This window comes from Xenia sp. Carnegie-2017, unplaced genomic scaffold (assembly GCF_021976095.1).
Source record: "Xenia sp. Carnegie-2017 unplaced genomic scaffold, XeniaSp_v1 HiC_scaffold_21, whole genome shotgun sequence".
In the NCBI taxonomy this organism is placed as follows: Eukaryota; Metazoa; Cnidaria; class Anthozoa; order Malacalcyonacea; family Xeniidae; genus Xenia; species Xenia sp. Carnegie-2017.
This window is the reverse complement of record NW_025813484.1, coordinates 7,264,412-7,288,564: the sequence shown is the minus strand read 5'-3', so window position 1 is coordinate 7,288,564 and position 24,153 is coordinate 7,264,412. Positions and strand designations below refer to the sequence as shown.

The following is a 24,153-nucleotide window of genomic DNA, read 5'->3' as shown; positions in this document are numbered from 1 at the left end:
AATATAAAAATTTAAATTGGAACAGAATCATCGGCAACATAGTCCTTTCAATAAGCAAATATTCGTACAACACAACAAACCGATTTGATATATCTTTTCACCACACCATTGTTAGACAAATAAGATATAATATTAATTTAAAAAAATCGTCTTAATTCAAAATGGCGAAGAACTTATCGTTCAATTATTGAAATTTATGAGATATATAAATACATGGCAATTATATAGTTTTTTCAAGCTTTCTTTGCACGATATTAGCACGTGAACACCAGCACACATAACATGCACTGAGCGTAGAAAAGCAATAAAAAGGAAAGATAATAATAATTACTGGGTATTTTTATTAAACATTGAGCACAGAGAACGTTTTGTACCAAAGAGAAGTGCCAAAGGAGGGAATGATTTCATTTTGTGGCATTTTGACATAAAAATATTTTTTATTTCTCATGTTATTATTAAGGAATGACCTTGGGACTTGACCTTGGGAATGGGCTTGGGACTTCATTTCATTTAATGAAAAATACAACACTAAGCAGTTGCACTACTGACTACTGTTTGTTCCATGTACTGTAACTCTGGTCAAGGCTACCCACATGTACACACTCGGTTGCGCACTATTTTTTACGTACCTTGTACTTCTGGGGACGGTTGCACGAAGCCTGGATAGCTTTGTTTGTCGGATAGTAAAATTTTCAAACTTGTAGAAAAAGGTGTTTATATTTTCCTTAGGGGAAAGAAATTTTGTGATCTTTGAAGCAATATTTGATTTCAATGATTGCTCAGTTCAATTCACATATTATTCCCTTTTAATAGATTTTGTAAAAGTTCAAAACAATTTGCCATCTTATGGATAGAGCTATTCTGCCTTCATGTAACCGGTCCCAGGTTTTTTTTATAATCACAATGAATTTGTACCATAGAAGTCTTACCTACTTTTTTTTCTGCAGGGAGCAACACTATGTCTGTCTTAAGCAGAAACGAGAAAACTAATGGTTTTAAGTTGATGAGATTAATTGTTGATGTTGGTGGAGAAGCTTTAAGAATAACATTGAGGAAACAACTGTCAGGTAATGATTTATTTTATGTATTAAATAAGACAGAAAATTATAATAAGCTTTTGTCGCTAAAAGGTAAGCAAATAAAGCAACATCAATGGGATCTACTGTATCCTTCTCCTCCAATATTACCAAATGAAAATAAGTTTGACATTACTTTACTTTGTATTCTCCTGTGTAATATTTGTGGTTTAAAACCACCTCGTGATCCAATATGGACGTCATGTAATGTCACTGATCATTCAACTGAAGCAGATATTACCCGTATCAGGTTATTTCGTAATGACGTTTTGCTCACTTACCTAACACTTCAGTAAGCTTTGATGAATTTGAAAATTCATGAATCAATGGCGAACCATTAGTTCGTTAGGAATAGTCAGTAGAGAATAGATTAAATTGAAAAAAGTGGCGTGGAAAATTGATAAAAGAATTTTGAGGAATGGATAGATTAATCAGAGAATGATAAATGATCGAGGAAAATAAAAAGAATCAGGTATAATCGATGTAGATCAATCAACAAATGATGATAGGTATAATCAATGGAATGATGGAATCAGGAATAAAGCGTGTCGAAATCTCCATCAATCAGAAGATATTTTGACAAAAAACCTTGTAAGTTGTAACTTTGAAAGTGAAATTCAACATCATTATGAAAAATTTTTAGAGGGAACACGGCAATGGGTTTTTGATGAGTTTTTAGCTTGGTTCGAAGACGACAGTTCTCAAAATCGTGCATTTGTTATTTCTGCTGTTGCTGGCATGGGAAAGTCTGTAATTGCAGCTACTTTATGTAAGCGTTATCCACAATATTTGACTGCAGCTCATTTCTTTCAACACAACAACAGTCGTTACAATAAAGCCAATGTACTTCTTCAATCTTTAGCGATGCAAGTTAGTCGAAATTTTCCTGCTTACAAAGAACTTCTTGTGAAAAAACTTTCGGGGAAACTCTATGAGCCTTTGAATAACATGAATGTTGAAGGATTATTTTCCCTTCTTTTTACTGAGTTATTTGTTAAAATTTCGGAGTTTCCTAAGCGAATTCTAGTGGTGTTGGATGCTCTTGATGAATGTGGTTATCCAGAAAGAGATGACCTTGCTAATTTGCTTGCTAATCACTTACACAAACTTCCGCCTTGCTTTCGCTTTGTAATTACAACCAGACCTAACGAAGTTGCTTTGAATAAGTTCAAAAAATTAAATCCACTGTTCATTAATTGTAGCGATAAACGCAATTTAGGGGATGTTAAATTTTTGATTGAACAAAGAATTGGCTCTACTGACAGCATTCCTAATTTTAAAAATGTTTTGGTCGAAAAAGCTGACGGACTTATGTTGCTTGCATCGCTTCTTAGCAGTGAAGTGAAAAATAAGGATTTGTTGAATGCGTCTATACCAAAAGATCTCAATGAATATTACGAAACTTGCTTAGCAAGATTGTGTAAGGAGTTAGATTCGTTTGATATCAGTAACGAAAAGTTTCAGTCAATTTTAAGTGCTCTGGCTGTTGCTAAAGAACCTCTTCCTTGGGAAATGATCGATGACGTTCTTTGTTTGAATTCGAATCGCATATCACTTGGGGTTAAAAAGATTATCTCTTGTCTGTTTGTTACCAATGAAGAAGGATGCGTTTTGTTTTTTCACAAATCCTTAAATGATTGGTTGTTGGATGATCGAAAACATGATTACTCAGTAAAAACTTCTTTTGGTAATCGACTTGTTTTAGAATTTTGTTTAAAATCTTTGCATAACCTAAAAGCTGAAGGTGTAAACTATGACATCATCAAACATGCGTCAGTGAGGTATTCAGTCAAGTATTGGTTGCTTCATTTACTTGATATTTCTGATAATGATTATATCGTTGAAAATGTTGGTAAATATCTTGTTGACTTGGAAGTTTTAGTTGCTTCTATGTTGGTTGACTCTAGTCTTACTTTTGAAAATTTTGAGTTATTCAACGCACATGATGTGTACTTTCTTATTTCTGAGAACACTCGATTTTTATTTAATGAAGTTTATTCTGTAATGACGTACTCTAAGCGTATAGGCAATAAAGTAATTTTTTTGCAAAACGTTGCCAACGAAGTCAAAGATCTGTCGTCTCAAGCCACCACAATGCTTCAAACACGTTTCAAAGATTCACCATATTTAGAGTACAGAGACACGGGTTTTGTAAAGGCTCGCTTATTACGTTTATTTCTTGGGTTGAAGTCTGTTGATGTTTCACGAAATCATGATTACGTTGTCTGTGGTTATGTAGGATTCGTTTTGCAACTTTTTTCATTGAGAACAAACAGATGTTTATGGATAAAAAATATTGCTGGTCAGCTTAAGCAATATGAAGAGGAAGAATTTTGCGTTGTCTTTCATCCATTCAAAGATTTGATTTTTGCTTCGCAGCTTGATAAGATACTAAATATTAATGGTAAAATTTCCTCCAGTTCGTTCCATTGTGATGATTCTACTTCTAAGTTCTTTACCAACAAATGTTTTTCGAAGGATAAGTGCACAATGGTCACTAGTTACAAAGATACTTTGACAGTATGGGACGTTGAGAAAGGTGAGAAGAAATGCAGTATTGGATGTACTGATGTGGTGACCTCACTGTGTTTTTCTAATTCTGGAAGATATTTGTGTGTTGTTGAGGAAATAGTGGTTCAAATATTTGATGTAGCGAATAATTATGAAATATTCGTTTACGACAATCTTTTACCGTCTAGTTTTTCAATTAAGTTGTTCACTGTTGGTCTTCATTCTTGGTATTGTTGCTATCTTTATTTGAAGGAACATTTCATTGTAAATCCCACTGGTGAGAAACTTCCTGACTTAGATCCTGATTCCCAAACTTCGTTTTTTCCTCTTGATCCTTTTGATGACAACATATCAGGCTTTTCCTTTCATGTAAGAAGCATGTATTTTTATTTTTTGTATAACGACAATGTTCTTTTGTTTGAATACGGAGCTGGTTTTTATCTTTATTCAATACCGCGTGCATGTTTAACTAACAGTTACAGTTTACGTAACGAGAAATTTTGCTCAAGTGGAAAATTTCTGTATCGGAGGAATGAAGAAAAATCAAAGGTAATTATATACAATCTCAACACATTTGACTTTGTTGTCAAGAAATGTTTTATTAGTGACATGGTTGCTGTTGAAAATGGAGTTATTTTGCTTACGGCAAAAAATACTCCTGAGCTTTGGAATGATGATTTGACAAAACTTGTTTATAGTTTCGATGAACTAAAAGGTACAAACAAAATTTTTGAGGTGAGTGATGTATCATTTGCTTGTCAAAAAACTGATTCTTTTGTGTTTTTCAATGTTGAAAACAAGGGAAAAGAAATATCAATGAATTTTGAAAATTATCGAAATGTGCACGTATTTGCATGTAGCTCTAAGTATCACGTGTTTGCTAAAGTTGAACTACAGGATCAGATAATTTACCGTATGTGGGATGAAGACAAAGAAGTTATTGGATGGAATGACATAATTCAGGAGGAGGTCGACAAAGTAATGGCAGATAAAGACATTAAATTTATACATGATATTACTGGCAGTATTCATTACGCAGATTTTTCAACTTCAGCAGATAAATTATTAATAGGTGACATGTATGATTATGTGAAAGTATTTGACGTGAAAAACCTACAAACTATTTATAGTTGTACTAAGTATTTTGTGATGTCAAAGTTTTTCTTTGTTGATGATTGGTATATAATTAGTTGGGACTTATTTTTGATTGATTTGAAATGTTTTAAGAATGATGAATATCACGATTCATATTACGTCAGTGTATTTCCAAGAACTTATTACTGTCGTAAACTCAAACTTGCTTTACATTTTTCTTCCTTAAAGGCCGCTGTAGAATGCGTAAAAATCATCTTGCCACGAGGATAAATTTGATCTTTGATGATAAAATTTCTCACCATTTTGGATAATGATTATATTACTTTTAAGAAAATCTTGTTCAGTTTTTATGCATGATCCCTATCATTGTTGACATTTAAATTAATGTCTGTTTGCGTATGATTTCATAAAACGCCCTTTGTCTAATTTTGATTGTTCTGTACAGAGACCGCAGTGTACGATAATGTCAACATTGAGAGACATGTTTTAAAGCTGAAGTAAATCAATTAAAGATTGAAATTCAATGACAAAGACAAACCATAAACACAAATGATTTCGTGTCTAAGATAATAATTTTCTTGCACAAGAAAATAATTTCATTGACTTTTGTCTTATCACACAAACATATAAAATTCAAACTTTTGTTTGTTATTGTACCATTGGTTATATTTTGTTTATATCTACACCATGTAAACATATAATTTTCATTTAAATGTATTCAGTGTAGGATGGTTTTAAAATTGCACGTTTTTCGATGCTCTTTTACACCAAAAACAAGCTTTTACTAATTAAATCAATACTATCTTGCACTGAAATAATTTCTTAATAGTTTTTAATCATTGCATTTTTTTATACAAAATATCTATGTGTTAAGTTGTTAAGAGAGACAAAGACAGCCCAATTGTTACTTCGGTTATATGAATATTTTCATCTTTATCAATTTGAAAAACGTAAATTTATAATAAAACAATGGTTCCTTTGCTAATATTTTCAAGAAAAATTAAAAATTTTGCAGTCTTTTTCACTGATTGCAGTCTTTTTCACTGATTGTTAAAAAGTAAATCGTAAACTCCACAAGAAAGTGACTTATGATTGACTTTCATCATCTTGATAAACAATTTAACCATTGAGATGGAACACTTCAAACCATGTGTTACTGTATGAACATGAAACGTTAACAAAAGTGTAAGAAAGTTTTGCAATATCGAGAGACATAAAACAAACGACAATGTCGCATATAGAGAGATGTTTAATGACAAATTTTGAACTTTTACTGAAAAATCGATATCAAGCATTGTTAAAGTTTGAACACTTTTACTTTGTGAATCGATACTTTATGGGAATTATTTTTTAACAACATCAACTCAAACATCAGTGGACATACTGCAAGTTACTTTGCCAAAGTTTGATATGTTTATGGCTTGTCTATAAAATTCCATCGTCTACTCTTAATTCAAACGATAATACAAGAAGGAGAACTTTATTTCAGGTGACGATTTTCAAGTGACATAATGAAAGAAAGGACAAATTTATGTACCATGGTTCTCTGTGGATTTATTGTTGTACTTTGTAACGTCACCTGGTCACGAGTTCATTGAAATATCATCTGTTGTCAAAATTGGAAGATATGAACTTTTACATTTATAAAATAGTGAAGCTGGCTGTTCACTTTGTCCACTTTTTACAAAACTGAAGCGTGAAAATTATCATCTCATGTGGACGTTTTGATGTGAACATAACGTATAAGTAATCATGAGAGTGAATAAAAAGAGTTTGATTTTATTACATTGTGGCTATTGGAGATGGCTAAAGGGAATTTTTGGTGCATCTATAGTGCGAGCTGCTTCTCGATTGCCTTTGCGCATGCTCTGAAATATATGTGTACTTGAATGACACTGTAACATTTGTGATATGGATTAAGATCTCATCAGCAACATGTCATGAAAATTCAAAGCAAACATCAACTATGGATGGTTGTAGAATAAAAGAGATCAGTTTAGTTCATATAAATGGTTAACAAATCATTCACAATAAAAGTAACTTCAACAACGAAGAACTACATCAAGTTATGAGAATGAAAAATATGGAAAAATTTCAACGTCTTTTTTTTCAAGATGTCATGGTTCTAAATCCGCTGTGTTTTATTTTTATGTAGTGAACTAAACAATTTTAAATCATTAAATTTCGTTTTGTTGTGTACATATCTACGTATAGTGAATCGATATCTTTCATAACAACTCATAATCGGACATGCACCGTAAATATTTAATATTGCTGCTATACATATCTGCGTATACTTAATAACATCCCATAAACGGACATCTACCGTAAGCAGACATTAGGTCGTGGTCTCAAGGATGTCCGTTTACGAGTAGCTTGACTGTATGCAGACTTTTCATTACTTCACTTTTTCTTTACATTTCTAGATTTTTTTGGCTTTTTAAATCTTAAATGCTAAATAAATGAATCCCAGATAACTCAACACCATTTTTTAGACTAATACTGCTTTTCCAACAGCCATGTGAATATCACTGGTGCTTTAGAAAAGGAGGTGTGGTATCTTGAATTCAAAAATACCAAATTTTAAATTAGCACTTAATAAGTTGTGTAATAACTTTCGCTCACATTCAGCAACATTTGTCATTATTAACTGTCATCTTGTAAAGGAAGTTGAAAAATACCCACATTTTATCAAAACAGAACAATTGCAGTTGCCATTTTAAAGACTGGTTGGGATTCATTCATTTAGCACTTATAAAAAATTACTTAGAGAGAAACTTTCTTTTTGCGCAGTGTTTGTTGAACTTTGTTTTTTAACACTTATTAACATAGTTTTATTATATTATTATGTTAATGTAGGAAATAATCGTTGTATAAATATGTTTTCTACAAAATTGTTACAATATATGTGTGTTGATCTATATGTAGTGTCTAAAATAATTTTCATATTTGTCCACTACACCAAACCTATATTGGGACTTTCGGGAAACTAGGCTCACTATTTCCCGAGGGACAGTACATTAAATGTTTTGTTATATAGGGAAAAAATCATAAATTTCGACAACTCGTCAAATTAATGTCTTTTTGGGTGGGGGGGAATTGGCCGGCAAAATTTCGTTGCAAAATGCTGTGGTTGACCACAGCATTTTAGGTTGACTTCCGAGTGTTTTCTTAGTTCCTTTTTATTAATAGTTGATTTTCGTCGCTTAATAAGCTCGATAAACGTTTTTTCAGTTTTCGGCTTGGTGGCTGTTTTATTCGTTAGGATATTAAAATGAGCGGGCAACACCTTTTCACTTGTTTTACTGGCAGGAAATTGTGTTTTATTTCAAGTCATGTGACTACTAATGAACCAATCGCAATTACTATACGCAGCACCTATATAACAATACAACTAATTGTATAAATAGAAATAATTCGAAAATTGATTTGCCGATTTGAATGGATTGTAGGATTCCAAATCTAAATCAAACGACTTTTATGCACATCATTAGTCTCATAGAATTTAGTGGGGAATGGTGATCAGGAATTAAATTTTCAAAATAAGTTGAATTTTATAATACTGTTTTTTGATACATGCTGTATTTGTTCATTTTTGGGAACACCCCGTTTAATGTTTATATGTACGTAAAGAATGGTTCACAAGGTGAGATCATCAGCTACAATTACATCTTTTACACGTAGAATCTTATCAATTTTCTTACATTAAAGGACATGGGACGTATATTTTAAGTTAGGCTTAATTAAAGGGAAATATCGCATAGACTTCTAATATACCTTTGTTAGCTCAACCAAAGTTTTTGTCTTCATGTAACAAAGGTTTTTCTGACTCCAATTTAAAAGTTCCGCGGCCATTTTGATTTGTTTTGAATATAATGTGATATGCAGATTTATGCAATGACGTCACAACTGGGAGGCATATCTGGTAACACAATATACTTTTATATGTGTTTTGATGAAGTCATTGTGAATTATTCTTAAAAAAACGTTTTTTCACACTTTTTTTACATCATGTACATGCAATATATATAATGAAATAAATAAAGAAAAATAAGTTCTATATTTATATATTCAGTATACATTTTGTATGGTTGTATCGGAGCTTGTTCGTATCCATGTTCATTTCCACTCGTAGGAAATCGTAGACGATTAAAAACATCAACAAATATGACAGCTAAAGCTTCATGAAACATATTCGCCAAAGTCTGAGAGATGATTACAAATAGAAGAAAGTTTTAAGAATTGTATTTTTGTAGACAGCAGATTTTGTTGTAAATTTTAATGTTATGTTGTGTAGTGTGTGACTGTGTCATATTATAGATTATAAGATATAACGGATATTATGTTGATGTAAAATAGTATAGTCATGTTAAGAGAACACTTCCTCACAATGCGTCATTGCGGTAGGATGTAGGTAGAAACAGGATGGTAAAGTTGTGCGTCATATGTGGACGCCCAAAACCACTTCGAATAATTATACATAAATATAGCTTGCAAGCGTTGGTTCGGGAGTTCGGAAAAGTTGTTGTTATTGGTGTATGAACTGGTCATACAAATTTGATGAATTAGAGTCGTATTGCAGAAGGCAGATTGTGCGAAAGATTTCAGCGATCATGTACTGCGCAGTATATGGATGTTACAGTAACAGCAAAAATAATTCTGACAATTCTATTCATTTTTTCACTTTCCCAAACGGCGTAAAAAATACAGATGAAAAAAAACGAGAAAAAATTTGGATTGAATTTTGTAAAAGAAAGGGTTACAAACCTACAAAGAACTCGACTATTTGCTCTCTGCATTTTGAGAACGATGCCTATATACCATCCTGTTCGCCGTCTTTTCTAAATTCAATTAACTTTTCGGGGAAAAAGCCATGCTAAAGGGTGATGCTATACCCACATTAAATAAACCCAAGACCGCAAGTGATGCTGAAAAACTAACTGCAAAGAGTCGATGCACAGGCAGTCACTCGAGAAGAAAGGTAAAATGTGAAAAAAGTCTTTAATATTTAGGAAAAGAAATTATTTCTACTTTCACAGAAACTTGCTAACTTTAGTTTCTGGCTATTTTGCTTCATGACAGGATATTGATGCCATGGTAGGAGAATACATAGAGAACAAATGTGCCCCGGTCGAAGAAGAAATTGTATACGCAGATGCATGCAGTTCTCGTGGGGAGGTTATTTTCCATGAGAATTCAGATTTAATCCAAACAACGCACCATGCTAGTTCTTTGTCAAAAAGAAAAATTACACAAAATAAAAAAGACAAAGCGACACAAATTGGAAAGCCGTGCAGATACTACAATAATCAAAAACAATTTAAAAGTGTCGCTGTTCAAACATTCATAACGGCAGAGAGACTAAAGGCAGACCTTTTTACAAAAAGTGCAAAAATGACATCCACTAGTTCACAGACAGATGAAACAAAAGCCACTCTGGGTTGTGTACAGTTGCCATTTGGCACATCTGATACTGGTCTTGACGATAACAGATTTTCCAAAACTGTGGACAAAAATGATAGAAATGAATATGATCAGGAGCAAGATACAGATACTGAAGAATTCGTACTTGGAGATACAAATAGTGAAGACTCAGAGTTCGAAGACAATATTAACAGCAATGTAGAATCTAAATGCACGAGTAAGATTTTGTCACGCAACAAGCTTCCGCAAGATCAAAGGAAATTTATTGTGTTTGAAGATTCCCTGGTTGAATGTTTCGATCGCTGCTCTAAATGTGGTAGTAAATGCCTTGTTAGCGTAGCAAACACCATTGGAACCTTTTCCAGAATATCTGTTCAATGCTTACTAGACGAAACCCATAGCTTTACATGGTGCACAGGCCCCTTGTGTAATAGACTACCGGTATTTCACCTGATGCTGGCCTCAGGCATCTTGGCCACAGGGCTAGAATGGGCTAAGGTTCTTCGACTTCTCAGTGCATTGAAAATAAAATGTTTCACACGTCGTGAATTTTCAAGATTGCAATCGGCGTATGTTATACCTGCCGTGTTCAATGTTTGGGGTGGTGAGAAAAAGATTGTTACAAAAACTAAAAGGACAAACTTGCTGTATTGCGTCAGATATGCGAGTAGATAGCCCAGGTCACAGCGGGTTGTTTGGTTCCGGGAGTTCTTTGGACGTCGATAACAATGTCATACTTGATACACAGATCATAAAGGTAATGACAGAGGTTATTAACATATTATAATGATCGTCTGAAAATATTCCGTTGATATAATATAGTCTTCTTTCGTATGATATTTCTCTATACTTTATCAATACTCAGAGCACTGAAGTCAAGAATTCCAACGCCATGGAGCTAGAATCCATCAAGCGTCAACTTGCATACCTCGAAAATGGTGATGTTAAAATTACCAAGCTTGTGACTGACAGACACATCCAAGTTACATCTTACATGGCTAAGGAGAAGCCAGAAATAGAACATGTTTATGATGTTTGGCATGTGGCCAAAGGTGCAGCTAATTCTCTGTTTGCAAGTATTAATCACTCAAATATAAGTGCATCAGTTGTGGATCAAATCACTGGAATTGTGAATCATGTGATTAAGTATGATGTATTTAAATTGAACCTTTTAGGAGAGAAAAAGAGGTTACTTAAACTTGCAAAAAAGAAGAAATTTTGTGCAATTAAGCCTTGGATTGGGGTAACTACATTTAAAAAATGTATATCATGCCATTCCAGAGAAGTATGAGTGATACTTGTAGCTATATCTTAAACTTTATCTAACAGTCCATCATAAATCATTTGTATTGGGTGGCAAGCTCCAGCAGCACTGAAATTGAAAAAGAAGAAAAGTGGAAAAGTTTGGCAAATCACATTGCTGATATTCATACTCATGAAGACAACAAGGTGTTTACCAAATGCTTGCATGAAGCTACTAAACGGCAATGGTTAAAAAAAGGTAAAGGGTAGTATCTAGCTCCAATTCATTCATGGAGACTTCATCACTATACACAAAAAAAAATAAGTGCACGGGGCACCTGTTCTTTAACAGGTCTCGAAGCATTTGCATGTATATTATAATCTTGCTTCCTATCAATCTATTCATAAGACTGACCTCTTTATACTTTTTAAGGTAGTGCAGCTCATAAGAAACTAACTGAACTTATTTCAAGACCAAGATTGATAAGTGCAGTTAGAAAGTTGTCAAGTCACCAACAAACATCAGGCTTGGAGGCAAAGCATTCACTTGATAATCTTTTTGCATCAAAAAATACATACTATCCATATCACTCAATCATGGCCAGGTGAAAACATGCATTTTTTCTCACATATTTTACTTTAAAAAAGGGTTGCTTTGACCAATAAAGAGTAATGTGTTATTCCAGCCTATACAGTTACCCATTGTGAATTTTTCAGGTTATTTTGTGCAAATTTACATTACAATGAAAATGCTAATAGACCCCAAGCAACAACACAAAAAGGTGATAAAAGATGGTCAGTTGCATACCCTAAAGCTCACAAAGGAGAAAAAGCTGTGGCCAAACCAATAAGCGACTGTCCTACCTACAGTAAGAATTAATAGACAAATCAGAATCATTAATGACAAAATGTTAATGCAAAATACATTTAAAATTTTCAGATTATGTGCAAGATGTTCTGACTGAGTGTCTGAGACTTCGTAAAGATTTCAACACCACAAAAATAGCATTGGAGAATGCAAAACATTGCTTCCGAAAGAACCTCCCTCACTTGTGGAAACATACTTGTGTGGGAAGCAAAGGCAGCCAAAAAATGAAGTCATTCTTCGCAGACACAGTAGATTTACAACGCCTGCTTTGCCCGACGATAAAATAAATGACAAAGTATGTCTTTGCAAGGAAAATGTGCTACAAGCCGATGTTATTGTAGGAATAAGAATCGTCCATGTACGGAAAGTTGTGGTTGCCAAACCATGAAATGCAACAATACATGATGAAAATTTAAAAGCCTTGAAATCGCAAATACCTCAAATCCAATTTCAATTTACTTGGCATATTTGAAATGAGTGTAAAGTGCATCAGATGACCAATACTTCCCTCGTATGCATTTGTACATGCAAGATGGAAATGGCCTTCGACATTTCTTGCCAAGAATATGGAAAATCCATCTCGAACATCTTCGATACGCAACATGACGGTATATTTTTTGTATGACTGCAAGTTCGTCATCACCTAACGGACTGTTTTCTTCAATATACTGCCAAGTATCTATTTCAAGGACATTTGCCGATATGTTTTGATTGAAGAAAGCAAGTTCAGTCACGCAAGACAAGCCTGCATCCTGTGCCGATTTAAGTTTGCCATCATATTCGTCATATTCAACCGCTTTTTCATGAAAGCAAAAGCATTCAATCGTTTTTGCCATAAACTCACAATGGCCGCATTTACAGCAACTGAGTGAAGTTTTACGCCAACTATACATAGCTTCAAACTCCTCGTCTATCTGATCATCTACTTCGCTCGACGAAGAACTTTCTGAGTCAGAATTCTCACTCTCTACAAATTCATCTGGCATTGACTCAAACATATATGACTGAACCATAGCATCTTTGTTAATATTTTCCATTTTGAGTGCTGTAACAGCAGTGTAAAGTCCCAAACTTTGCGTAATAAATGAGAATGCTTGTCAATTTGCAATATAAACAATATTCATCAGCGACAAAGTCTCCCTGTTGTGACGTCACATATGAAATATAATTATTTTGGCTGCTCATTTCAAGATGGCGGAACAGCCCTTGAAATAAGCAAACTTTCATTCTAAATTGCGCTTTAAATATATATTTTCAAACCGGAAAAATAATGTTTTACGGAATACTAAACTGCAATGAATGATATCGCGACATGAAAAAATATATGTCCCATGTCCTTTAAAGTTTTAGAAAACAGATGCTTTACCTTAACCGAACGCATTTAAAACAAAAGGTAATGAAGAAACTCATCTCATTTTCTTCTGTCTTTAATGCGTTCTGTGCATGTAAAGTTCGACGTTTGAAACAGGCCTTAGATTGAAATTAAAAGATATCACAAAAACACTTCAATCTTGAAGAAAAAATAACATTTATATTTTTTGATAAGCATCCTGAACACCATGTGATTTTTGTTATTGTGTCTATAATTAATTAAAATTGTATTGTTAGTCCTGAGTTCAGGACATTCGTACGGGTTTGATGAAATGGCACATATGCCATGTTGTTCGTCATGGTCATTTTACCCAAAAACAGTTGAGATTACTTCCGGTAAATGAAGTGAATACAAACTGTTATACGGGTTTTCGACTATAACACCATACACTAGTTTCTATCTGATTTTCTCATCGTGGAATGTTTGGGTGTCAAGGAGAGGCGTCTTCCTTTCAAATTTTGCTTCATTTCATTATGGGTTATCCGTTAGCCGTTGGCATTTGATATACAGACATAAGATTGAGTTTATATGAAATGTAACAAATTTGATGTTTCTTAAATTTAAATTTGCCAGGAGAGTTTTTCCAAATATCGACAACCTTATTCCCATTTTCCCCGTATGTTTAAAGCTCAGTTAATTTTTCTCGTGTCATGGGCGTGTATGCTACTGGACGTAAGTAAGGAACCAAGGCCGTTATACAGTGTTTAGCGCCCAGGATGGTATATCAATTACAGCCAAGGCTCTATAAAAGTCGTTGATTAACTTATTATACGATGGAAGACGTTTTCCCGAAGTAATTATTTCATTATATTTGTGCAAAATGTTGATTCTATATCGGAAGTAATTATAATATAAAGACAATACGTGAAAGCATAAACAATAGAGAAGTGTCCATTAATGTTTGAGTCAAAAGAGTGATGAATCCCAAAGGTGTTTGGTTTTCTACTTTATTTAAAATTCATATTTTTGCATGCTGTTTTCATGATAGCTTTGCTTCCATACACTTGTGTTTTATTTGAACTGTGTCTTTGCTTGTTATGGATGTCTGAGACAGTGGCCAGGTTTGAATTTTTTGGGGGTGCAAATTTTAAACATTTCTAGACACGATTGACTCTGAGATGATGAGCTAACAACACAAGATATGGATTCAAACGTAAAGCAAGTTGAATCATTCATCGTAAATGTGGAAGTTAAATGAATGTAACCAAATTCTGGTTTAAAGTGTCATTACCCAACTAAAAAAATTAAAGCTGACCTTGAAAGCTTCATTATTAAAATTATTTCTACTGTTGTTATTTGGTAAACAGAAATCAAGTCAATAATTAATGTCGTATTTTGTCCATACAATCATTGCTGTGTAGTATATATAAATGAAAAGACAAAATCCTGCACATAAATACGGAAATACATGTTCGACTTGAGGTATTAATGGCTTTCTTCAACCTGTGTTCAGGCTTACCTACCTTTCTTGTTGCAAGAAGATGGAAAACAGCTTCTGTCTATTACTTTTTCTTCACTGGTTCCCTGATGAATATACTCTCCTGCTGCTAGAGTCATCATTTTAATAACTTTTACTTTTTAATGTAAAACTTCCGTGAAAACTTTGCAATATTGTGGTGTGTGGCAAAAGTTTGTATGAGTTGAACAGTCCGTGTCAATCGTAGTGTAAACTGTCCGTGGGTGTGTAATATTAACGCTCCTTTTATGTTTCATGATTTTTTAGCGATTTATTATAAGTTTTTCGAGGATTATTGAGAGAGAATTTTACATTAACTCTAACTTATATTAACTAAGACATTTGTTTAATTATTTAAATGAAACTAACGATTTTTAAATTCTAATTAACGCGTTAGTGAAATGTGTCTACCTTCGTTTTACCCCCAGCAGTTCTATTTTTGAATAAATATCTGAATGCGCACACGATAATAAGTAATTTCGCGTGAACTGCATTGAACTGTAATTGGGTAACAAGATTAAGAATAATATGTCTATAAGAAGTATAAACTATATGTGAGTATTGTCTGCATTGTAGGACATTCATAAAACCAAACATCTTGTGCTTAACTATAACGCTTTTCGTTAACACTGGCACTGTTGTTAACGTTATGAAGATTTTATAAGTCTTATAAGATTTTACAGTGAATACACAGACTACAGCTGATACAGCACTGATGCCACAGTACAATTTATATCAATAAACTTAAACGTGGTCATCCCTCTTTCTTTGTTTTTTCGCAATATCCATGAAATAAAATTAATTTTACCATATTCTCCACGTAGTTGACAAGGGAAACAAATGACTATAGAAATTTTCAGGTTCTCATTTTAAAATTACACTAATGAATCAATATTGCAGCCTGTTTATTGGCACCTACACGTGACGTTATTTCGTGTTGTAATATCATGTCTTTAATATCATAAATGTCTTTAATATCATAAATGACAAATTTTTGGAAAGCTTAGAACATTATTTCGTGCCTGCAGTGGCGTGGTGGCAGGGGGGCCAGGGCCCACCTAGCTGTTGACTTTGAGGGGCGCTGAATTGAATACGAGTCATCAAGTTTTAAAAATGGGCTATAAAAAATGAAAAACCCATTTGAAACAGAACAGTTATTTTTGCAGTTATATATTCAGTGAATGAAGTTAACTTTAGGGAATTAGGGAAAAAGTAGACAGACCAAAATAAAACCTTATCACGGGGTCGATTAAAGAATAAGATATTGACGAGCATTCTATATTTAGATGTTTCGTTTGTCGCCACAACGCCTGCATGATTTGTCACGATGACTGTAGACAACATATATGCAGGGGAGAAACTAGAATGCTATTTCGGGGGGTAAATATTCATATATTCAGCTTTGCCCTGTTGATTTCTATTGAATTTAACATCGCCAACAAAAGAAATCAACAGCAAGGCAGAGCTGAATATATGAATATTTACACCACCCCCCAATTAGCATTCTAGTTTCGCCTATGCATACACGGCCAAATTGTCCTCTTAAGGGGCGCAACAAGGCCTTAAATGTGTAATTTTTGCCTATCTTAATCAATGTTTTTTGCTTCCCTCACAGACTGTAATCGTTACTGGCATTGTCTCTTATTAATCCGAGCGTAGTAATATATTTTTTAAAAATGACAGTAGTGCAGTCATTGGTAAATTGCTATCATAATGCATAGTCTAACATAAAGTAGCCCTTAATGATGCCGCAGCATGTACTGCATTGTTGGTATTGTGTTATTTACATTTCCATCATTACGACGATTCATTTGTCATTTTCAATAGTAAAGCAAGTTATTATACGGTAAAACTTTTAAATCACTTTAAGCTTCTTCGAAAATGTTCAAGATTCATTTATCCGCAGTTATCGAATGTGCATAACAGCATATATTTAATTGAAATTAAGATATTTTTTAAACAAAAACATTTGAAGACCAATTAAATTCATGTCTCAAAATGCAAAACTCTCATTTTGAGCAGATGTAATACCGATGTAATTCACACAACAAACATTTCATTTGATAATTCCATTTGTGTTGGGAAGTCTATTTTGATATTATTTAATGTATATCATGGATCATGGTGCAATGTTAAAGACTAACTGCAATGTCTAATTCTTTCAACACCACAAAGAAAAAAAAAGTCGGGTGCTGAGTATCGAAGATTAAAGAAAGCTAGACAAGAAGAATTTTCAAAACTTCGAGGAGTTTTGCTTGATTACTTTAAACCTATACAAAATGACCCACCATGCATTTTGTCACAAACATCAAAGGAGTTAGAATTAAAACTCAGGGAAACGCCGAACATCAGTGAAGACCTTAAACAAGTGCATGCGCAAGAAAAATCTGAGTCGACAGATGTAAACGATCAAGATGAGCATACTTTCAAATCAATCAAAAGCAATGATTCTGTTGGTGAATTCCTTGATATTGACAGCTTTGTCAATTCAAATCAACGTAAGGAAGGCGAAGGCATCTCAGAATCTGCTGAAAATGAATTGAATCGAAATATTTCTGTTGATACGAAAGGAAACACGTTTGATCCTGGGACAGTTGTTGATCTTAATCTCAGCATTGGCGAAAAAAGGCGTTTACATAAAATGAGTCCATGCCAACCATCCCAGTTTGTTTTGAAACAAAGGAGGATAGTACAAGGAGATCACACTCGCTATTGCTCCCAGCAGGTTTTTTTCCACGATGATGGAACAAGACGAAAATGGATTTCCTATTCACTAAGTGAAGACAGCTTGTTTTGCATACCATGCATTCTGTTTACAGATGTAACGTCTAGGGGAAAAAAAATATTCGGTCAAATCAAGGAAAAGCTTTTGCAAACATTGGTTTCTCCAAATGGAAAAAGCAGCATATTAGAATTCTGGAGCATGAAAAATGCAATTCTCATCTAAACGCAAAAGCTGCAGAAGCTCTTTTCCTTCAAGAAAACTCAATATCGGATCAGTTTCATCACCAGGGGAATATCGAGTCTGAAAGACGTAAAAAGGAAGTTGTTTTAAACAAAACAGTTTTGAAACGTGCGATACATGTTATTATGTTTCTTGGAAGACAAGGGCTTTCCTTTAGGGGTCACTGTGAATCACTGAAAAATTTCCTTGTTAATACAGGAAACTTTTTGGAAACGCTTAAATTATTGTCAGAGTACGATAAACCAATCAATGAGCATCTTGAGAAAGTTCGTGATCACCAAGTGAAGCAATCGACAAAGGATGGTGGTAAAACTGATGAAAAAAGAATCAAAGGACGTGGCTCATGGAAAACGTTTTTGAGCAACGATATTCAAAATAAGTTAATCAATATAATTGGTAAAGAAATATCTTCTGTAATTGTACAAAAAATACGCAACTGCAAAGCATGGGCATTGATTGATGACACAACACCCGATATAACTCATACAGAGCAATTGAGTATATGCGTAAGGCTTGTTAATGAAACTGGCGAGTGTTCTGAACACGTTTTGTCATGCCAAAAAGCAATTGGAACAACTGCACATGACCTATACACTGCTATTGCAACAATATTACAATTGCATGGAGTTTCATTTGAAAAACTTGTTGCCCAAACGTATGACGGAGCATCCACTATGAGCGGATGTTATAATGGTTTGCAGGCAATTGTAAAAGAGAAAATCGGAAACGGCATTATATTTGTTCACTGCTATGCGCATACGCTAAATCTCGTCTTGTCCGATTCAGCTTGTGTTGCTATTGATGTCATTACTCTTTTTGACTCTCTCGAAAACTGCACGTTCTCTTTAATAATTCTCATAAAGTACACGAATTGTTTCAATTGGTTCAAAAGAATGAAAACCTCAAATTTTTTCGATTAAACGTCTTAATAGGTTCGATGGAATGCAAGAGAATTTTGTCTAAACGTATTTCTTTTGAGGTTCGAGTGCATCATGCGAGTGCTCCAAAAAGTAGCTGAGGAAAGATCGTTCACTGAAAGTCAGCGAGCAACTTCAAATGGATTGCAAGCAGCTTTTCAGACAAAGCAATTTGTTGCGACTGCCTGTCTTTTCCAAGAAACTTTTGGAATTACTGGACCTTTAAGTCGATATCTACGGAGCGTAAATGCTGACTTTGGAAAAGCAATGGATATGGTTGATAGCTCAATTTCTAGAATTCAAATCATACGTGACAAACCAGAAAAAATCATTGAAATGTCCGATTCCTTTTGCGTTAGATGTCGAATGGAGGTCTACACGACCTCGTCGTCGACGACCAATGGACGGAGAACAAGCCAGAGATGATTTGGCAGATTCACCAAAAGCACAATGGAGGCGAGACACATTTTATAAAGTGCTAGATTCCATTCAATCTTCAATGAAGAATCGTTTTGAAAAGAATCGACCACTAATGAATTCATTTGCTTTATTCGCACCCAATCAATTTGACGAGCTCTCGAGCAAGTACAAGACATCTCACGACTTCAATCTGCAGTGAAAGCTTTTTGTGATGTGTATAAGATAGATCCCCTAAGATGCGCTACTGAACTGTTAAGCTTTGCAGAAACATTTAAAAAATTTCACTGTTCTCAGTTTAAAAGTTGACACAAAATGTTGATCTTTTTTTAGACTTTTGGGTCCTTAAAGATTGGTTTTTTCGCGTATGATGGTGAGGTGCTGTGATTGGGTCTAATTCACCTAAATTTATGCGAAAATAATTGTAGCCAATCTGCAATGCCTTTAAACATTCAAAAATATGATGAATGACAGGGTAAGTGTCCCATGCATTGGTTTTGAAAAACATTTAAAAGATTTCACTGTTCTCAGTTTAAAACTCAAAGTGACCATGATCATAATGAGCAGAACTTTGAAACTATTGATGATGGTGATGGTGATGATGAAAATCATTCTGATACTGACATAAGTAAGCATTCGAATAATGCGTCAATTACCGAGAAGGCTAAAACTCCGTCATTCTTAGATGCCTTGAAGCTGCTTTGTTTTCCAAAGTACCATTTAGTCGACGCATACCCAACATTATGCAGTGGCGTAGCTAGCGGTCTGGCCCAGCCCGACCAAATATTTTCCCAAAAATGAAAAATTTGTTTTCTTTAAAATTGGATTTGAGAAAATTTTAAATTCTGCGACTGTTTTTGGAATAATCCACAGTCTATTAGTGTAATATTTGTCAAATTGCGTTGTTATTAGCAAAATTATCATATTTTTAAACGTTACTTAGCAACAATAACTAGTCCATTTCTAGTACCAGGCATTACGCAGTTTAGTCGGGCTCTGAAAATTCAGCCCGACCAAGTAGTAAAATCTATAGTGGGATTATCTGTAATCTAATTGGTTGAGAGTAGCTGTGAACACACTCAAACGTTTAACAACATCTAGTCGGGCTCATTTTCAAAAGCGTGACTTGAATTTTGAGCTTTCGAAATATAGGTTCGGAAATCGTGATAACTTACATTACAATGGCTTCGGCTAATGAAATCGATATAATAAGTGAACTACAAACGAAACCGTTTTCTGTTCGACAATCAGGCGAGCAAAATATACTCGTAAAGCAGCGGCCAATTCCAAATTTACAAGCGACTCAGGCAATAGAAGCTTTTAGGAAAGTTGGTACTCGAAGAAAGATTGGCTTTGTGGTAGCTCAGAAAAGAATGCATTGTTCTGTTGGCCTTGTCTTTTGTTTTGCCCTGGATCGTCATCTTCATGGACGCAGACGGGATTCAAAAACATGAAGAATTTCCTATCCGATTGTAAGAAGCATGAGAAGGCAAAATCGCACATGGGTGCTTACAAGACCTGGAAGACCTACGGTTTTCAGCCTCGTGTCGACTGTCTCATGTCACAAGCTAGACGTGAAGAGATTCAGCGTCATAACGAGGAGGTAAGGCAAAATAGGGAAATGTTGAAAACCATAACAGAAGCTGTTTTATACTTGTCTTTACTTTTATAAATGCAAGAGCTTGCATTTTGGGGGCATGATGAATCTAGTAGCAGCATGAATAGAGGAAATTATAGAGCTACTTGAAAGTTTTGTCAAGATGGATTCTGTTTTTGAAAGGCGATTACATGGCAGACTTGCTGAAACCCACCTTGCTGGGGGAGGGCGGTTTACTGAAGTCTCTCCTGATATTCAGAATGATTTGATTGATTGTCTTGATAAGATAATAGAGGATGAGATTTTAAAGGAAATAGATTACTGCACTTTCTTAAGTATACAGGTTGATGAGGCAACTGATGTTTCTACCAAAGAACAATTGAGTGTAATTGTTCGAATGGACAAAGGGGAAAGTGTCATTGAAAGACAGCTTGGGTTTGTTGATGTTAGTTGTGATAGGATTGCAACTGCTATATCATCAGTGCTTAAGGGTAAGTTAAGTCAATATAATAATGTGAAAGAGAAATTTATTGGACAGACTTATGATGGTGCATCTGTTATGTCTGATCATCTCAATGGTGTTCAAGCTCAAGTTCAGCAGGATTATCCTTATGCTCAATTTGTTCACTGTGCTGCCCATTGACTAAATCTAGTATTATGTCAAGCTGCATCCTTCATTTCACCTGTTAAGATTTTCTTTGTTAATATTACTGCTTTCTGCACCTTTACTAGCAATTCCCCCAAAAGAAAAGCTTTACTATCATCCCATAGGCTTGAGTTTCCTAGTCCTGGTGACACAAGATGGTATTATAGGGCTCGTGTCATCAATGTCTTGCATTCTAACTATGAGAAACTGATAGACATATTTGAAAATCTTACTGATAATCCAATAGGTTGGGATGATGAAACGTTAAGTAAGGTTACTGGTTTACTTGGCTACCTTAATGGCTTCTTGTTTTGTTTCTTGGTACTTGTTTTCCAGAGAATTCTTGAGCAGTCATCCATACTTTATTCTATCTTGCAAGACAAGGACACTGACTTTCATTATGGAGTGAGTAGGGTTGAGAGATTCAAGGCCTTTGTTGCTTCTCTGAGAAATGATACAGAATATTGTCAGGTGTACAACCTGGCTGTTGAGAAAGTGGGGCCACCAGTAACCAGGTATGACCAACGGCATAATTACAAACAAATGTATTTTGAAATTCTTGACACAATTGTGACTATGCTGACTGAGCAATTTCAGGATATGGAGCGTTTTAGATTTTTAGACCTTGTTAAACCTAGGGTGTTTAAGATGTGGAAAGGTGAAGTGCCCTCAGAAAAGATAAATCTTCTAAAGGAGGTTTATGGTGATATGTTTGACATACCAATGCTAGTTAGCCAACTTTGTTTTATTTACAGAGATAAAGACTTTTACCCTGATTCATGCGATGAACTATTGAAATATATTTTTCAGTTCCATCTTCAATCTAGTATTGCAGAAGTTGTAAAACTGTTAAAGATAAATGGGATTTTGTCAATCACAAGTACTTCAGTTAAGAGGTCATTTTCTTGTTTGAAGAGGGTAAAAAGTTATCTTAGAAATACTATGAGCCAAGGACGTTTTAGTTCTCTTTGCAGGATTTCCATTCACAAAGACATACTGTCAGAGAAAGAAGACGCCAACACATTGCATGATGAGGTAGTAAAGAAGTTCATTGAGAAACCACGAAGACTTGCTTTCTTATACAAATAGGTATTCATATATGGCTGATAGCAAGATGATGATGTCTTACGTCCATGGCATGTGAGAATTTTTCCGGGAACTTTTTAATGCAGGCAATGATGATTGTCATTTCAGCACGACAATGAACGGCATCACAACTTTTGATAGTTGTTGATGACAAATCTGAGCCTTTTTCGGTTCTTTTGTCAAAGTTTCTTTACAAGATGTACATAGGTATCTATTTATGTATGTGGTGTTGAGAAAATAAATCACATATCTGCAACTATTTTTGAACTGTTTCTCTGCTTTACTATAAGATCCTTCGGCAATTTAAATTAACCAAAATGGTTCTATTTCCTGCATAAATATCACGCATTTGCTTTCTAAGATAGCCGTTTCCGACGTTCTAGGGAGTTTAAATTCGGAAAATTTTTTCGCTCGGCGCCAACCATGGTGGCGCCTCGTGAGCCCGACCAAATGTTTTTCGCTAGCTACGCCACTGACATTATGCAAAGTTTATTCAATTACAGTGGCCATACCCATTAGCTCAGCAACTGCTGAACGTTCTTTTTCTTCGCTGAAGAGAGTAAAAACGAGGATTCAATCTACGATGGTACAGGAACGCCTGGAATCATTGCTTTTAATGGACGTTGAAAGGGAAACTCTCCTTTCTATCGACATAGATAGAATCATAACTTTACTTGGGAAAACCTCCCCAACGCTTGCAAAGGTATTAATATAAATATATTTTTCTATGAAAAACAAAAAACGTGACAGACATATAATTGCTTGATGAAACTTGGTTTTTAAGTTACTTTCTTTTTATGAAGATTCATGTTTGTGTTTTATAAAATAAAAATAACTAAAATACTTGAAAATAGCTATAAGAAAAGGTGAAAGGGGCGGAAAATTTGTGTTGGCCACCGCAGTAAAAACTATGCCACCACGCCACTGTATACGCGTACGCTATTATGTTAGGATATCATAACAGGCCCGGGCTAAAATTGCTCCATGTAATCGGCATATTAATGTGGTAAAGATAGGCAAAAAGCCACATTACTTCTGACTGTTCTATTTTTATATTCCACTTGAATGAATTCCCCCAATGATATTTTACACCATTATTACAATAAAATCAAATTAATAGATGCTTTTCTTTTCTAATATGTAACTGGAACATCTTTTTTATAAAAAGACTGACAAGTAAAAGGAGAATATATATTACTTACAAACCATGGAAAGAATTCATCTCAAAAGCATCACAATTTTAGAGGCTCTCTAGTGCAAGCGGTGTTAAAATCGCATCATCAATATATAACTGCTCAACCGAAGTTGTGGAATGCGATTCTTCTCCAAGTTGCGGTTCAGCGCACAATGATTCATTTTGAATATTTGTTAGTCCAACGTTAGTCCAATTTCTTCAAAATGTAATTGCTTTTCCACAACATCTACTAATTGGTTAGCAACTATAAAACAAATATTTAAAGTAAATGGTTTGAGAACGGGAA

At 34.5% G+C, this 24,153-nt stretch overlaps 3 protein-coding genes across 4 annotated transcripts; all 3 read left to right on the top strand.

The window, feature by feature from the left end:
* The first annotated feature begins 958 nt into the window (after positions 1-958).
* LOC124443504 lies at positions 959-23,754 on the top strand. Its single transcript, XM_046993957.1, has 4 exons — positions 959-1,326; positions 1,586-3,956; positions 23,056-23,058; positions 23,689-23,754. Exons 1-4 carry the CDS (start codon positions 959-961, stop codon positions 23,752-23,754), a joined length of 2,808 nt encoding a protein of 935 aa, XP_046849913.1.
* Positions 10,730-12,524, top strand: LOC124443791. 2 transcript variants are annotated; one of them, XM_046994319.1, is made up of 7 exons: positions 10,730-10,863; positions 10,972-11,158; positions 11,282-11,349; positions 11,436-11,607; positions 11,782-11,953; positions 12,066-12,217; positions 12,289-12,524. In XM_046994319.1, the coding sequence occupies exons 1-7, from the start codon at positions 10,768-10,770 to the stop codon at positions 12,501-12,503; spliced, it is 1,062 nt and encodes a 353-aa protein (XP_046850275.1). In that variant the 5' UTR covers positions 10,730-10,767; the 3' UTR covers positions 12,504-12,524. The 2 variants fall into 2 exon arrangements, with proteins under 2 accessions (XP_046850275.1, XP_046850274.1); XM_046994318.1 differs by having other exon boundaries at positions 10,972-11,349.
* On the top strand, positions 20,406-22,931 carry LOC124443793 (zinc finger MYM-type protein 1-like). Its single transcript, XM_046994320.1, has 2 exons — positions 20,406-20,946; positions 21,284-22,931. The coding sequence occupies exons 1-2, from the start codon at positions 20,794-20,796 to the stop codon at positions 21,581-21,583; spliced, it is 453 nt and encodes a 150-aa protein (XP_046850276.1). The 5' UTR covers positions 20,406-20,793; the 3' UTR covers positions 21,584-22,931.
* Positions 23,755-24,153: the final 399 nt, after the last annotated feature.

What these genes read in the sequence shown, in the direction of transcription:
- LOC124443504 (XM_046993957.1), top strand. Translation starts at nt 959, where the DNA reads ATGTCTGTCTTAAGCAGAAACGAGAAAACTAATGGTTTTAAGTTGATG. An exon ending in GCAGATATTACCCGTATCAG is followed by an intron (nt 1,327 to 1,585) that starts GTTATTTCGTAA and finishes AAATGATGATAG; the next exon opens with GTATAATCAATGGAATGATG.
- LOC124443791 (XM_046994318.1), top strand. Translation starts at nt 10,768, where the DNA reads ATGCGAGTAGATAGCCCAGGTCACAGCGGGTTGTTTGGTTCCGGGAGT. An exon ending in CAATTAAGCCTTGGATTGGG is followed by an intron (nt 11,350 to 11,435) that starts GTAACTACATTT and finishes TTTATCTAACAG; the next exon opens with TCCATCATAAATCATTTGTA. An exon ending in TATCACTCAATCATGGCCAG is followed by an intron (nt 11,954 to 12,065) that starts GTGAAAACATGC and finishes TGAATTTTTCAG; the next exon opens with GTTATTTTGTGCAAATTTAC.
- LOC124443793 (XM_046994320.1), top strand. Translation starts at nt 20,794, where the DNA reads ATGAAGAATTTCCTATCCGATTGTAAGAAGCATGAGAAGGCAAAATCG. An exon ending in TTCAGCGTCATAACGAGGAG is followed by an intron (nt 20,947 to 21,283) that starts GTAAGGCAAAAT and finishes TTAAGTATACAG; the next exon opens with GTTGATGAGGCAACTGATGT.